This window comes from Colius striatus, chromosome 12 (genome assembly GCF_028858725.1).
Source record: "Colius striatus isolate bColStr4 chromosome 12, bColStr4.1.hap1, whole genome shotgun sequence".
Taxonomy (NCBI): domain Eukaryota; kingdom Metazoa; phylum Chordata; class Aves; order Coliiformes; family Coliidae; genus Colius; species Colius striatus.
In genome coordinates, this window is record NC_084770.1 from 18,429,611 (window position 1) to 18,446,188 (window position 16,578).

The 16,578-nt window shown below is 40.1% G+C and overlaps 1 protein-coding gene across 2 annotated transcripts in view; it reads right to left on the reverse strand.

The window, feature by feature from the left end:
* FNDC3B (fibronectin type III domain containing 3B) overlaps nt 1-16,578 on the reverse strand; it is a 194,991-nt gene that overhangs the window by 22,195 nt on the left and 156,218 nt on the right. For both annotated transcript variants that reach the window (XM_062005877.1, XM_062005876.1), the window contains exons 20-23: nt 15,698-15,811; nt 13,523-13,672; nt 9,223-9,503; nt 3,084-3,296 (exon numbers count right to left, since the gene is read on the reverse strand). In XM_062005877.1, the coding sequence (XP_061861861.1) occupies nt 3,084-3,296; nt 9,223-9,503; nt 13,523-13,672; nt 15,698-15,811 (758 nt within the window). The remainder of the gene's footprint in view (nt 1-3,083; nt 3,297-9,222; nt 9,504-13,522; nt 13,673-15,697; nt 15,812-16,578) is intronic.

Here is a 16,578-nt window from a genome sequence, read left to right on the forward strand (position 1 = left end):
CCATGTACTGTGCTTTCTAGAAACAGGTCTTTATTTCCACTTACTGCTACACATAATTGAAAGGACAAGAGATGCTAATTTGATCTTCCTAAATGTCACAGGCTGAACAGCAAATGAGAGCTAAAGCAGGTACATTTCTGATGTGCACACCTTTTCAAGCCTCTACATTAATCAGTGTCCGGAGATTTCCAAGTATCTTGCTTCACAGGTCTTGCAGTAAATGAAACACTTAGTCTCCGACAACTGGCCTCATTAGGGCATGAGAAAGTTAAAAACAATTCTTAATGACCAGGACACATTCAAGAGCACTAGTTGACTATCACTGCATAAATACAGTGCTGGATCTTTACAAAAAGGCCATTAAAGCTATTGAGGTCAGAATTTGCCTTGCTGATGGGTTTTTTTCCCCAAAAAGAATTTGCTCATCTTAACATTTCTGTTTGTGAAACTGTTTCAATGGCATTTTAAAGCTAACTCCTATTTTAAACCTCATCAGTAAGCAAACTGCATGCTCAGATTCACTGAAGAAGGGAAAATTGTAATACTGAGTTGAGAGATTTCAATATAAAACTGTTCCAGCTAATTTCAGATCTCTCAGGGAATACAGTAACAACATTTTCTGAAATATGATATGACTGAGGACAATTTTGAGTTATCCATGTTTATGCCACAGTCTCTTCTCCCAAGTCAAGTGCTATCTCTTCTTTCAAGAGGGGACACCATGGAACCTTCCTACAACCCTTTCAAACTTCCCTTCTAGATCATTTATTTGGTGTCATTTTTTCATCAAGGACTGGCTTCCTGGAGAGGTGGTTGATGCCCTGAGCCTGCCAGTGTTTAAGAGGCATTTGGACAATGCCCGTAACATGCTTTAGCTTTTGGTCAGTGCTGAACACATCAGCCAGTTGGACTAGACGATCACTGTAGGTCCCTTCCAACCAAAATATCCTATTCAATTATTCCATTAGATGCCTACAGTTTACCTGCATTAGCCTGTTAAAGCACTGTGTAATTAAGAGGCCAGTGGAGCTCAAATAACTGTATCCAATGTTTTCTCAGGTGTACACAGGAGTGAGCAACCTCCTCAGTCACGATGGGTGACTTAATGACAATGAGCTACAAGAAGACTCCTACCTCTGTAACTAACTGTTGTTTCTACCAATTCATGGTTGGGCTGTCATTCTCTGCTCATTAGGAATGATAGCTCTTCTGAATGTACAAAACTTTGCCACTATATCCTTTCAGGAACATCTCTCATTGTGATCGATGCACACAATGAGAAGTGAAAAGGGACTGTCGGAGTGGGAACAAATAAATAGATCTTATTGCCAAGACCTGACAGCACAAGCTGTTCTCAAACACAGCACCCATTCTACTGCTCTGCTGTGCCCATGCTGGTAGGCACTTCATCAGCTGGAGGGCTCAGGGCTGCAGCTCACTTCAGGTATTATCTGAACTAATTTGGTACAAACCCAACCACCAAAGGAAGGAATCTCAGGCGAGGAATCCGAGCAGATGCTGCAACGTAGATGAGCAGTTTCTCTGCATCTTTGGGATCTCACATCAACTATAAGCCAAATTTAAAACTAAGATGACCTAGTAACCAAGTTCAAATTCCACCTAATTGGCAGCTGTAAGGAGACCATTTGGAGTGGGGAAAGTTTGTGCAAAAGCAAAGGATGATGCTAAAGCCTTGTGCAAAAGCAAAGAGGAAAAAGCTTTCCTCCTTTGCTGCCAGGTAACATAATGTTTTATATTCTTACCAAAGGAAAAAAAAATAATTATTTTCTCCAACACAAAACCAAGTTTAAAACAACTTAGAGTTCTTCCCCATCCTACCTGCAGTGCTACATGAAAGCAAACAAAAGAAGCCTGCTGAATGTTTCTTTAGAGTTGGCTCAATCACACGCTGCTGTAGGTGATGGGCTCCTGCCAAGCACTGCTGCACTCTGAAGAAACGGTTTTTATCAGTCAGACTTTCAAATGGGCATTTATATTCATTGGACACCTCCCAGCAGCGACATAGGGGAGCATGTACCCTCTCTGCATCAGTACAGTTGAGATACTGGGAGGTATTTAGGCATTATTCATGGTGGTTTTATTACTTCTAATTAGAGATTTTGGGTCAGATCTTCAGTTGGCATAAACTCAGCACAGTTCTATTTAAATTAAAGGAATCATGCTAATTTAAACCAAATTATGATCTGTATTGAGGGTCTCTAAGGATTACCTACTTGATACATCAGTTATTTTACCCTAATTAAACTAGTTGAGAGTGTTTCTTAGGAAATTATGAGCCATCTATGAGATTTATTCATTCAAGGGCTCAAACTGTTAGGCAATGTTCACATACTGTCTTCCTTTCCTTCCCTTTTGCTTATTGAACGTATCTCATCACAACTCTGGAGCTACCTTGTGAAACCTTTCCATGCAAAGCTTGCACGGGAAAGCACCTTTTGCTGAGCACTGACTGTTTAATGTTCATTTTTGTGTTTCTCACACACCAAAAGCTCTCAGGAAGAAAATTTTAGGGAAGTGAAACATGGTGGATGAGCTCTTCCATATCCTTATTTTGTAACTATTGTGTAGCTACTGAGATAATGCCAAGCTTGTACTTCCTAATGGTCCAAAACATTACAGCTGTAAAACCCTCACCACCATGCTGCCCCAAAACCCCTCGTTCTACTCAGTTTTGCCTTTCCAAGACCCTCTCATTTTGTAACCTTTTTTTGTATTAACACACAGAGCATGATGAGTGTATTATCTTCGTTGTGTATATTCCAAAGGGTAAAACATGAATCTTGGCATTAATTTTTACTGGCAGAAGGACCAGGGTTTTGCTGAAGTTTCAACAGTACAGCATCAATCTCAGATGATCTGTAACAACTTTTCTAGTTTTGGTACATGATTTGCTTGCTTAGACTACAGGCACAGAATCCCTGTTTAAATGATGTTTTGTATGTATCTGTATGTATTGAGTAACCAGGCAAACAGCATTTTTCTAACTGTGATTAGCACAACTGCATTATGATGAACCAGAATTAATTTTCATTAACAAAAGGAAAAGATTCTTAATCTCTTACCTTTTATTTCTGTCTTCTATCTGCAAGATATAGACCATGTCATCGGTAGCGTGAAGCTTGGAACTGCTCTCTCCCCATTTCAGCTTCAGGCTCTGAGGACCTGCTGCAGCACATTCCAACCGAGGAGGTAAGGGTGGTAACGGCCTGGTTTTTGCTTCAATAAAGTGGCTAAATGGTCCAGCTCCAATTTCATTGACAGCCTGGATCCTGATCCTAAAATGAACAGCAAAAAGCTAAATGTTAAGTGAAGTTCACAAGGTTCTTTGTATAAAAGAGTCTCAAGAAACAAAACAGCCCTCTGGACCTGACTGGATCCACATGAACAAGCAACAGCAGCACAGATACATGTAACACTTGGAAAACATGAAGTGTGTTAACTATGAATACATAAAATGCAGAAGTGGGTTGTGGTTGTCTAACAAAGGTCATGAACTAAGTGAAAGCATTGGTGTCACTGCCTTGAAACCCATCTCCATGTTGATAAATCTCTCTGCAGACCAAAGAACAATATTGTCTACTGTTGCAGAGCATGCAGCACCTCACAAAGCACACTATTTAAGTACATGAAACTCTACTGGCAAGAGAGAACTGAGAAGGTCAAATCCACAAACTGTGGAAATATTAACCATCAGTGAACTGTCTATTAGATCAAGTATAAGTTGTACTTGGGTCACTCTCACAAGATGTACAAAAGCTCTTGAGCTATCTGAATCACATTAAGGACATTTAAAGGAAAAGAAAGGTGGGCCATCTACCTAGTCACAGAGGTTTTGATTAGGAAATATTCTTAACACTGAGACAGTCTTCTGTTTCCTTAGCATAATGACTCCTGGCTGCTCTGTCACTTTCTCCTCCCTGTCTGCATCTTAGACTAATAATTTGCAGAGTAAGAATCTGCTTGTAAGAGTGAGTGAAGAGTAACATCAACAACAACCTCATAACAAACACACAAACTAGGCATTTCAAAGGAGGACTGTGTAAGTAGAAATATTGGTACAAATGAGCCTAAAAGATTTCAAGAGTTTGTTAAATTGAAATGAGAACAAGAGAAAACAGGATGGGCAAACAAATTGGTTTTTTAGATAGTTCAGCCGGGTTTACACGGCTGAACAGATACCATTTACTTTGGAAATCCTGTGCACAGCAGCATAGTATTTTCTCATGGAAAAAGACTCTCTAGGAGAAGCATTGCTGCTTCTCCAAACTATCAGCCACCAAAAAATCCAGAAGTCCCTGTGGAAGGTGGCAGGGGGAGAAGGAAGCAGATAGTCCCCTATGACTGCCTGCTTCAGAGGAAGCAGAAGACAGACAGAATTGTCTTTTGCTGGCACAGCTGTTTATTTTGATTGAAGTACATAAAGTGATTTGAGTTTATATAAAGAACAGCAAGTTTTCAGCTCTATCATTAGAAAAAGATTATGTAGAGTTAAAGGATATGAAAAAAACCTCTCCAGACAACAATATTCTCCATTAAAAAAACCCTCCAATATCTTCTGCAATTTCAAGAACAAAAAGGGTTAAATGATTAATAAACACAGTGCAAAATAATAGAGCTTAATATATTGATTAGACAGCTAAAGTAATTGTACACTGTAAGAATGCATTGTGTTTACAGAGTCTTGTATAAATGTGTGGTTAAACCTTTGCTTATTGACCCAGCCATTAACAACAGCAAAGTATCACTTAGTGTGGAGCTGCATTTTCCTTTTAACTTTGCCTTTGTTTTCAGGAAATGGATCCTGACCACCTTACAACACTATACACGGTCATTTCATCCTCTCCCTCCTGAAGGGTTCCTTCTATGAAGAAAGATATAGTGGGAGCCTCGTCTTCCACTGCTGCATTCGACATAAAAAGAACAAAAGGCTTTTCTACTATCTTAAGAAGTGCAATTAATATAGGTATTGATCTTGTTTCATATTATATTATTGGCTTGCTTCAAGATTGAAGAGTCATTACATTAATATTTAATGGTCTTTCCAGTAAAAAAAAGTAAAAGCAAACTGCCTGAACATTCACTGGATTCTGGCAGGTTATCCATTACCATACAGAACCAGTAACAGCTACGTAACAAAACACTACTTTTACTAGACTGATTACAGCAATCCATTGCCTCTTTTTTGGTTGTATTTTGTATTATCCAAAGTCCCTGTAACAAGGAAGCCTCTTCTGTCCTCAAGCATCCTAACTTTATCTCATGTCCAAAGGGCATCTACCCACAGTTGAAAACAAGCAGTGATTGAAACCAGCAGATGTTCCTCTTCCCTCATTTGTTGGTGCTTTATCTGCTGTATAGTGTTCTTGCTCCCACCTTCTGACGCACAGAAATATGCACCCCCCACCCACTTGTGACTTTGGAGCACAATAAGACTGATGGTAACTCTTAGGTCTTAAAATACAGACAGACATCTTTCTAGATCAATGGTGATAGCAGAGAAGCAAGAATTGATTTATTTGACTCTAACATGGCTGGATGTGGCTAGACCTTTTCTGCCAATGACACCACAATAAAACTCTCTGTAAATTGTCACTATCATTCCCAGGTCCTGAGCTTTGTCAGCTATGCACAAACAACAGGTTTTGGTTTTCTGTGCATATGGCAGTGTGATCCAGTTCCAGCTCCCACCTCCCTCTGAACCACAGCAGCATCTTCGTAACGGATATTAGGCCTTGGAAATGTCCATGAAGAAGGAAAAAGAAAGGGGAGAAAGGAGGATCATCTGGAGGAGGAGGAAAAGCATATGATGGTGGCAGAATATCTGCTACTGCAGCATCTTTACTCCAGCTCAGGTGCTTTCTCATGTTCCTGTCCCAGTCTGCAACACTCAGCTCCTCCAGCTGACTGACAGCCACAGTGGGTAGATAACTTCACAATTAAGTGGAAACTAATTACTGTTTACAGAATTGATACTGAAATAATCAATTCTTTGTGTAAGATATTTCTACATAGACATGTAAGAAATTCCTGAATTCCTTTAAATTCTTTCACTAATGGTTTATAAGTTAAGATACCCAAACCACCATCTTTGAAAGGTGAGAATCACAATTGGAACACTTTTGGGTGTTATTTTAATGTAAAGACTATATTTAGGGATGGTAATTATTTCTGTAGACTCTGGACCAATAATATTTATACTCATTCTCACATTTTCCCACTGCATCTTTTAAACATTTGGGGAAAAAAAAAATCAGGCTAGGCAAATTTAGAAACCATTAAAAGATGTTTAACAGACCATTCTCCAGCTTAGCAGATTCTTGACCCAGGAAAATAAACACACTAAACAGGATGCTATTTTCAGATTAGTCACAAATCCCTTTGTACAGTATACCAACAAAATGAGAAATCACTTTTGAATTAATCTTAGCATCTGACATGAGAAGAGTTTGATTCGCTAGTTCTCATAAATGGAACGTCACCAACTGCAATACATGTGCCTGTGGAAACCTGTGGGAGTTCAAATGCCACAGACTGCAAAAGGGAGGAGAAGCAGCAGCATGCTCCAAAGCAGCAGCAGCCTGAGCAGAGAGTATATCACACGGCCTCCAGGACAAACCAGTCCCACAGATCCCCATTCAGACTGCACCCTTCTGAGGCTGGAACAAGACCTGGTCTTACGCTCTGAAGAGTAAATTTTGGTTTATAATCCACTTAAGCATTGCTAACTTGAGCATTCATGTGCATTCTTGGGAGCTGGACTAGATGATCTCTAAAGGTCCCTTCCAACCTCTACCATTCTATGATTCTGTGATTCTTCTCCCCTCATATCTCCCCTAATATCTTTTCCTTGATACTGTTCAGACATTTTAAATGTCTAGAATTTTTATTCCTAAAGTAAACTTAAATTAGGTGTTGCTATTAAAATGTAATAAGGTCATTATTTATTTCAGCAAATTATGTAACTTCAGAAGAAAATTCACATTCTTAAAAATCAGAAGGTGCTTTCCAGTGAAGCATCCCAACAGCACAGCACACTTCACTATGGAAAGCACCAAGCAAAGCTTGGGAACAGAATGTAACAGGAAATTGGTACTTCTATTACTGTTGAATACTTACTTATTGGAGAACAGTTATTAACTCACTTCTAGTTACATCAGTTCTTAGAAAACCAGCCCCAGTATTACTACCCTGCAATCAGAGCTTCCAGAAGTTCATGGTTATGTCAAGAAGAAAGAAAGACTGCATAACTGACATATTTCTGCAGCTGCTCACCAGCACTGATGTTTACATAGTGCTTTAGTGAGGCATCTGCCTCTTGCCACAGGAGTGCTGGTCTGTGCCTGACATTGGAGAAGCCCTCGTGAAACCTGCCCTATGCTGGCCATTAGCAGCACAGCAGAGGCGTGTCCCAGTTCCACCAGTCTCCCAAGTACTTTGGGATGCAAATCTTTCCTGTGGGATGCTGGCTGGATTTGCTACTAGGACACAGAAAGCATCCAACTGGTTAGCTTTGAGCCCACCTTCTCAAATGGCCTGGAGTTTGTTCACTGTATACTTGAATTGCTTGTGTACAGCCATTCCTATACAGAAGCTGGAAGGAGCAGAGCAATGCCAGAGCTCACTTAACAAGTCCGGTTGGGTGGACACATATAGATGCACTGTTAGAATCAGATCACCATGCAAAACTACCTTCCTTTCAAATTCTGGACTTGGTGAATGACTTTGAATTTTGAGTTCCCACAAACAAAAACATTGACAGTAACATTTCAATGCAAATAAAACATATAAACCTGTTGCAGATTTACTTCAAATTCTGTTGAAACTTTGGTAAGAGAGTTCAGAGTCTCAAATCCAGTAGTGGTTTGCTTGTTTAGTCTATAAAAAACAAGGCCTTGAAGAAAACAAGTTCACTGCTTTTAAATACAGGGAGCTAACACTTGAGAGAGAGAGAAGACCAAGTTTAACTTAAAGTTGGCATGAAAAGAAAAAACATTGGTAAATAAATTTAGAGAATGAGATCAGTGATATTCTGAAATATTCCTGTGATTAAAACAGGGAAGGCAAAAAAATCCACCACGTTTTAGCATACAGCTTGATAAACCTGTTTCTTACAGACACATTTACCTGGGCACAAGTAAATGTAAGCAATCTATGTTCCTGCCATGAAATAACTTCTAGTATACATATTTCTCTGCTTGCTACAAGACGTTCTCTTTCTTCAGAACAAAATCAAATGTAAGAAATGAGCTTTTCATTTAAATTCTACAAGATCTGTAGGACTGTGACCTTGAATACAGAGGGAAAATGAAAAAACACAACACAAGGTCTGTGTCATGTCTGATTTTACAACTGTGCTATCAGATTTCAGCTTTTATTGGAATGGTACTTAAAATAGAATTTCTTTTGTCACATCTTCTGCTGTGTTGCTGCTCGTTGCCTGCATGGAACCTTACTTTTGTTTAATTATCAATTAGAGAAAAAAATACATAAGCTTGCACACTAAAACAGTAATAAAATTTTGGCAATGTCACTTTGAAATGTAGACTCTGAAGTAATATCAAGAAATTGCTTTAAAATTCAGATTATCTTTTAATTAATCTCCGTATGCTAGAGACAAAAAATAGCTGTGGCTATAAAAATGGAGGTTCATTGTGTGCAAGTTGCCATTCCCTCACAGGGATCAATACAGTTAATAATACAACCCCCTGGAACAGTACTGCTAAGCAGCTAAAAAATCATGAGATGACACATTCTAATTTTAGTTATTTACCATTAAAAAGACTTATTTCCCTACCAGCAGAAGTTACCTTAGCAGAGCAACTTAAAAAGATATCAAAAATAATGCAAGGAGAGGAGAAAGAAGAAAAAGAGTAGAAAAAAAGCAATATGTGAAGAACAAACTCCTGTAATTCATTCCATGAAGGAATTATTGGAGATTCTTGTCCTCCCTAGGTTGGTTGGAAGTAGGTTTTTCTTTTGGGCTTTTTTTGTTGATGGTGGTTTTGTTTTTTCACTCACTCTACCTGCTGTAAATATTTCCCATGTATAATTTAGCTGTGTGACCTGATCTAGGTGGATCTGCTTTAGCAGGTGGGCTGGGCTGCATGATCTTTAGAGGTTCCTTCTAACCCCTACTATTCTGTGATCCTGTGACCTCATCCTGAGTGCTCCGAACCACTTAAAAAAACAAATGGTACTCACCGGTATGAGGTTTCTGGAAGTAAATCACTGACAACGTAACTTGTAACATTCCCAACTGGGATGCAGCTGTCACCCAGGGCAATGTTGTATGCTGTAATCTCAGCTCCGTTATTGCATGGCTCTTCCCAGGTCAGTACAAGGCACACTGAGGCTGAGGGTTGACAGGCACCCATGTGCTCATCCTCCAGCACACAGAGGGTAGAGACTGCATCAGGCACAGACGCAGGGGTTCTGCAGGTTACTAGGTCACTGTAGGGTCCAGCTCCTGCCTGGTTAATTGCCTGGGTGTTAAAAAGAAAAAGTTTTACAGGAGAAATGTTGTCTTTCATATGTCTATCAAGATCATAATACTGAACTGTGCAGCCTGGAAGGGCTGCATGGATTCCTCACAGTTTGGCTTATTCTCTGAAGCGTGACTCATGTCCCCTACCTATCCTAGAGTAATTAATAACTTCATTGGTTACTCAGAAGCATCTCAGATAAACTGAAGAGTACTTCTCTTTTCCCTAATAGCTATTTAGTCAAACTTAACAGTAATCCCTCCATCAGTAGCAAACTTTCAGTAAGGGAAAATGTCACAGTCGTGCTGCCAGTGACAGGTGACATCACGTTGTTCAACAAGTTGGCTACTGGAAATTGTTGAGCCATCCTGTGTGAAATCCTCAGTACGCTGCAGAGTGTAACATCAGATGCTTTATGCAAGTATCCCTAGACTTGAGGGGCATTTGGCTTGCTGAAAGCTACACTGGTTCCTAACTCTGAGCACAAGCAGCTAATTTAATGCAAAAAGTTTCTGATATAAGAATACAAGAACTCAGTATGGTATTAAGTCTATGACTCAGATTTCTCCAGAAGTCACAAATCACTAGCAAACCACCACCAAAGCACATAGCTCAATATTTTCCACAAGACAGTAGAGCAACCAATTATTAAGCTTCTTATCTTGACTCATAGATCTAGGATACCAGTGGAAACCAAGTTTTGAAATCTGTCCCACATCTGCTCATTAAGTACAGAAGCTCTTGTCTTTGCAAACTCAACATTGCATAGTTATACAGACCTGGTTTCAATCAGTGGATGCCCCAGAGGCAAATGCTGTTATGTGTTGCACTGGGATGGCATAGGAAATGACTAATATCACCTTCTCAGGATTACTATAAGCTCCTGCACACACAATCACAGAACCATGGAGACACATCTACTCCAACTTGCTACTCCAAGCAGGGTCAAAGCTGAAGACAGAGCTTAGACTTTTGTCCAGTCAAGTCTTAAAAAATTCCAAGGATGGAGATTGCATAGCTCCTCTGGACCACTGTCACCACCCTTAATTGCCCAAACAGTGATAACTCTTATCTTTATATTTCACCTGAACATTTCTAATTCAACCTCTGCCCAGAGCGAGACTGGACACAGTACTGCAGGTTCTCCTAAATGACATATAGTAGACAGTAACTTTCTCTTGATCTGCAAACTGGATTCCTGCTGATTACAGACCAGCATGCTGTATCATACATACACATACATATACAGCACACAAAGAGTTTGTGATAATATATTACAGTACAGGCCGAGCTGAGAGCGGTCCAGAAGGTACAGTCCTTCCAAAGCAACTTGGACAGAGTCCAACATTGTCTACCATCCATATTTCCTTTGGATGGAAGTCCAGAGTCTCCCATCAAATCACAACTAACTGGAAAACCTGGGTTTACTACGTTGTCAGTAGGACTGTGATGGCAGAGAAAGGACACGTCAAATAAGTGTTTGATTTCTTACCTATGCTCAAGTGTAGTGAATAACTTATTTCTGGCTCTGCATAACGCAAACACAAAGCCATGTTCTGTTTTGCCAGAAGGCATTTTGTTCACTTGAAGAAAGAGATAATAAAGTTAGATTTGTCAAGCCTTTAAAAAGCCCTTCAAAACAAATCCTGCTCCAGGGATGTCTTTTATTTAGTGAAGCGCTTCCAGAGCTGTTAAAAGTGAGCCTTGTTTCATGTCTGCCAACGATGTTCCTTGTCTTGCCTCTAAACCAGTGCTTGGCAATCTGTATCTTGCTCCAAGCAATTTATTTTCAGCGGTGCTTTTAATTGCTTTATTGGACAATCTCATCATCATAACTGATGGGAATTTCATTCCTCTCTGCTTCCTAGATTCTTCCTCCCCTTCCCCCCCGACACTGTATTTCCCTTGCAGAAGTCACAATTATTTTTGGGAATATTCATTGCAGCAAAAAAAAAAAAAAGTTGAGCAACAGTAAAAATCAAATAGTCTGCCCTGCAGTTACATATGCCTGGTTCCTCAATTCTCTCTCTTTATTGAGAGATTCAGCTAGCAATACTGTGTGTTTATTAGAAGGCAGAGTAAATGTGGTTTGGAGAATCTTTATTTTTAAAAAGCAAAAGAAAGATGTTTCTGTTAAAACCAGTGGTTATTCTCTCATTTTTAACAGACTAAAATTTCTGAAAGCATGTTACTTTCTTTCTTTGTCTGCTATACATACTCTGAGATATCTTGTAACCAATTCTGCTCCATACAATACACAGACCAGATCTAGAGGATGAAGGTAATGCACGGGGTCACTGATGGACTTCAATAAAATATCTTAGTGCTCTTGTGCATTTTATGGAACTTCTGCCTATGGGTTAAATTATATTGGCTGTGTTAAAAACTGAGTGCAACATTTTTGTGGTAAGTAATTTCAAATGAATGCCCACTTGAAATCAAAGATGCCATACAGCTGGCCATTTCCATTTTTACCATGAAAATCCCCTCTGCACCGCTCACCGCAGGAGCCTTCTCCCCATCTCCTCCCTTCCCAGTGGATGCTCAATGTTTTCCCTCCTTCACAAAAGGCACTTTCTGGCTCAAAGTAGATGGCCAGCTCTGACCAAGTCAGAAAATACAGTTGAGTATACTCAGAGGTGTGGGGCCCAAGCTCCTTGGCTGTTGGCCAGTGGCTCCAAAGCTACTTGGCAAAAAGAAAAATATAAATAAAAAAAATCAAAGTACTGCTTAAAAAAAAACCAGATTAAGAAGGAAACACTCCACAGAAGCACGTTGTCTTTGATCAAAGTAACTACCCTGGGTGGTCCACACGTTGCCAGCTGGGAGTGTATGTGAACTTTTGGTCAGATTTACTGATGGTGTTCTGTCTTTACACATAAAGAAATCTTGTGAAAGAGTATCCTGGGCAAAAATGTGTTTTAATTCATTCCCACTTTACTCACCATGTCATTTTCAATGGACATAAAGGAGACACAAAGTGCTGTAATTTTATTTTTTTATATATATATGTATGAGAAGTATATTTTCACTGTTTCTTTCCTATTATTTTCAGTAAAAAGTAAGATCAAAGAAAAAGAAATGATACAGAGACTCTATGCGAGATCCAGTCATACAAATCTAAGAGTCAAAATGGTAAAGATGAGGACTCCAATCTGGCAGCTCCCATCTCCCATGGAAATGGGAATCCACTCCGCTGGTTTGCTTTATTTGATAAATGAAACTATTGCTGCAGTTTATTATTTAAGATAGGGGAATCTTCAACACCCAGTTGGGAGGTAGATGTTGATTCTATGATTCTACATTTTTTACATCTCCTCACCAAGAAAAAAAAGTAACTTTTTTGAAAATTGTCTAAACCACTCTCATTTTGTTTTAACAACTGAGGGGAAGGTGGCTGTTCAAGGCATTATTCATTGAAAATAAACCATGATACACAAGAGCGATGTTTTAGAGCTAAAAGTTATTCCAGCTCCCTTGTTTATGACTTTGAATGGTAAGCTCATGAAGACAGGCTTAGAGAGTTGGGGTTGTTCAGCCTAGAGAAGGCTCCAAGGAGACCATGGAGCAGTTTTCCAGTACCTAAAGGGGCTGAAGAGGAAATTGGAGAGTGGCTGTTTACAAGGGCATGTAGTGATGAGACAAGGGGTAATGGCTCTAAACTGACAGAGGAGAGATTTAAATGTGATATTAGGAACAAGTGCTTCACAGTCAAGTTCAGGGCCAGGTTTGATGGGGTTTGGAGCAACATGGGCTAGTGGAAGGTGTGTCTTCTCATAGCAGGGGGCTTGGGATAAGATGATCATTAAGGTCCTTCCATTCCAAACCCCTGAATTGTGCAGAATCTAAACTGCCTGGTTCTATAGCAACAGTTTGTATTATTTGAAATAAATGTGCATTCCTTCTGACTTACAGGGCACAGACCTTCATAGTGGCTAATGACAACAACACAAACACAGCAGAAGGAAACTATTTACACTTTAAATGGCAATCCATGCAAGACCTCATCACTTCCATACCTGTAGCCTACAGCAGTAATGTGCTGCTGCTGCCAATTCACTTATTTCAAAACAGGTATCTGTGCCATTATATGCGAGTTGTAGAGATTCCTCATCTTCTCCCCACTCTAATCTGTATTCAGAGATGTCAGCACCAGAACATTCAGGACTCTGTAAACAGAAATGTTTATGTGGTTCAATTCAGAAATGAGCACTTGAGATCTCTGCATTTCATTGGGTAAGGAATAAAATACATGGGGGGAGAAAAAAACCTCCAAACCTTATTTTTAAATTAACACACCATTACTGCTGCAAATGGGAATGCGCCGGATTAGTGTTCCCTAATAACTTACTGAAACAGGCCAATTCTGCACAAACATTAACTGATAGAAATTCAGAGAAATGAGAAAGTGTACACAGCTACTTTGCTTTTCATCAGGACACTCAGGAATAAATTGTCTCTCCACTGGCTTGGCAGAAGCACAACCGTGGAGAACACAAAAAAGCATCAATCTAGTGTAGTCTAGTCAAATGATCAAAACACAGCTCTGGAAGAGGAAGCCTTGAAGCCTGAAATAGTTACTGAGAAAGAACAACCTCAACAAGCCAGGAGTTTGTCTGAGGTTTTCACTGAAAGTCATTCACTGATGGTCCCAGAAAGGGACACGGCAGTGTGCACATGGGTACATTCACAAAAAGACTCCTACAGGGTCCACTCCTGTAGCACCATCAGGTCCAGAGGAACATGAAATAAATGCCTGATTTTGATATAGATGAGCTAGTCCAGGCATAACAGCACGGTTCCCAAAACAAAACATCTTGTGTTTTTACCAGAACTACCTAGAGCTGTACTGTGTGGGCTGAAGCAGCTCAGGGTATCACTGCTCTAGGTACAGAAGCATGGTCTGAGATATGACAAGAACTCGTGACTGTGGCATGCTAGGTGTAACTTCCAGTAAAAGGATGCAGAGCATCACTGCATGCCACAATCACCACTCTTTCACAGGGGCTTCTCTACCTCTGTCTCTGAGCTCCCAGCTACTTCAGTAGGAGGTTTCAGAACTCTAAGCCAGAGTTTTAAAACAACATGTAAAAAAAGCATCTTAGGCACCACTGTGTGCTCTGTAGCCAGACAGAGACACTCCACAGTCCTCTGCTGTTTTTTCTTCACATTCTTCATAACTTTTTTTTTTTTTAGCTAGAATAAATAAATAGATCCTGCACATAATTACAGAGCCTGCCAGAAATGCTGCTGCATTCACTGCTGGCTGGAGAGAGCAAATACCCATCCATACACTTACTTGAAAGGTTACATGTAAAGACCTACCGCAACTTGTAGTCAGCATCATAACATGTTGCAAGAAATAGTTACACTCCCAAACTACAGCAAATATACCTGTTTGGCTAGACAATGAAACTCAGGTTACTTTTGTATCTAGGTATGTTGTTAGCACAACCAATTTATTTGAGCATCTCCTGAACATTAGCACTTTCCTTCTCAACTGGGGCACCCTTTTGTGGAGAGATCCAATAGATGTAGGGCTGGAACACTAGGTTTTCTAAACAAGTCCACAGCAGAATTCCAACCCCATTGTTCCACATAACTCCATTTTTGACAACATATTTTCCTTTATGCCTTTCTTACATTTTTTTTTCTTTTTAACAACACCAATCAACCCTTCATCATCTCAGCTAAAACTTATTAGAGTCCAACATCTAAGATCCCGGAGAAGGAATGCACACCTACTGAAATAGAAGTAAATATTTGAGGAAGAGAAACAATTTGAGTACACCCCTCCCCCCCACCCCATGGTAAGCATTTGTGCAGTTACTTTCTTATCTGAGACTTCAGCTTCAGCCAAAATCAAATATTTGCCTTCACAGTTCCACCCCAACATGCTAAAAGCCTGCAGAGAGCACTTCTACCCTACCAGTGCTCTGCCATCTGACACCAGCATAGGAGGCCTTGTGACTGAATGCTGGCTTGGATAACTCATTATCAACATTATGCAATACTTTAAAAGTAGAAAAGATGATTCTCTACAATAGGAGAGTTTCTGGATATGTTTTTCTTCTTGCACAGAAAAGTAGTTCTAAGCCAGTGAGTAGCTCTCAAGCTAGCATTCAAGTTTTGTGGCGACTGTAGTGGTTTGGATAAGTGAGATGGAAATTAAACAATCAAAGCACATGACTTACCTCCCAGCTTACAAGTACACATGTGTCAGAGAGAAAGGAGAGGGAAGGTGCTCTGCACTGGCTGGGTGGTCCTGCTGCTGTGGTGACTTCTGCTGCTTCTGAATACGGTCCGTACTAGATAGGAACAAAGTGGTATTAATACTAACATTGATATATCAGAGTACACCCATCTCGCATTCCTCAAAGGCTTCCTAAGAACAGCACACAAACTTGCAGAATACAATAAACCTTCTTCAAAATAGACTGGGCTCCCACCACTTGCCACCAAACACCAGAGTTCAGTATGAGACAATGTAAATTATTGCCAAGTTAAAAAGTGGGGTAAGCTGAGGCAAGTGCACACACCAAGTACCTCCTCCTGTGCAACAAGGAGTGCCCATGACAGCATAAACCACCTCCAGTTTACCCAAGAGTGAGAACATGCACTCTGCAATGGAGTAACCGAGGAACAGTGAAGTGTCCTTCTACCTTACCTTAGAGTAATGTGTTTGTGAGTCTGTGCCGTAACTGGCTTCTTGAGGATATAAGGAGGAGCACAGCAACAATAAAGCAAATATCAAAGTCCAAATCCAGCTTCTTTTATATGAAATGTCTCCCACACATTAATTATAAAAGGAGAGCACATAGTGGAGCCTCAGCCCTAGTCCAGTGTGCAGGGCCACGAGCACACACACCATGTATGGCTCAGCTCCACAGGCAGCTAAGCCAGCTGCTCAGACAACTTTTGGGTCCTTGGTAAGTGAATAATTTAGATGAATATTAGCAAAAGAAAAGACAATTTTCAAGAATCCAGAAAACTGGTTTCAACCAGCAGTGCAAAGACAGGAGAGAGCACAGTGGAAATAGCCTTTGTGAGGCCTCTGGAGTGGGACAATGAAGTT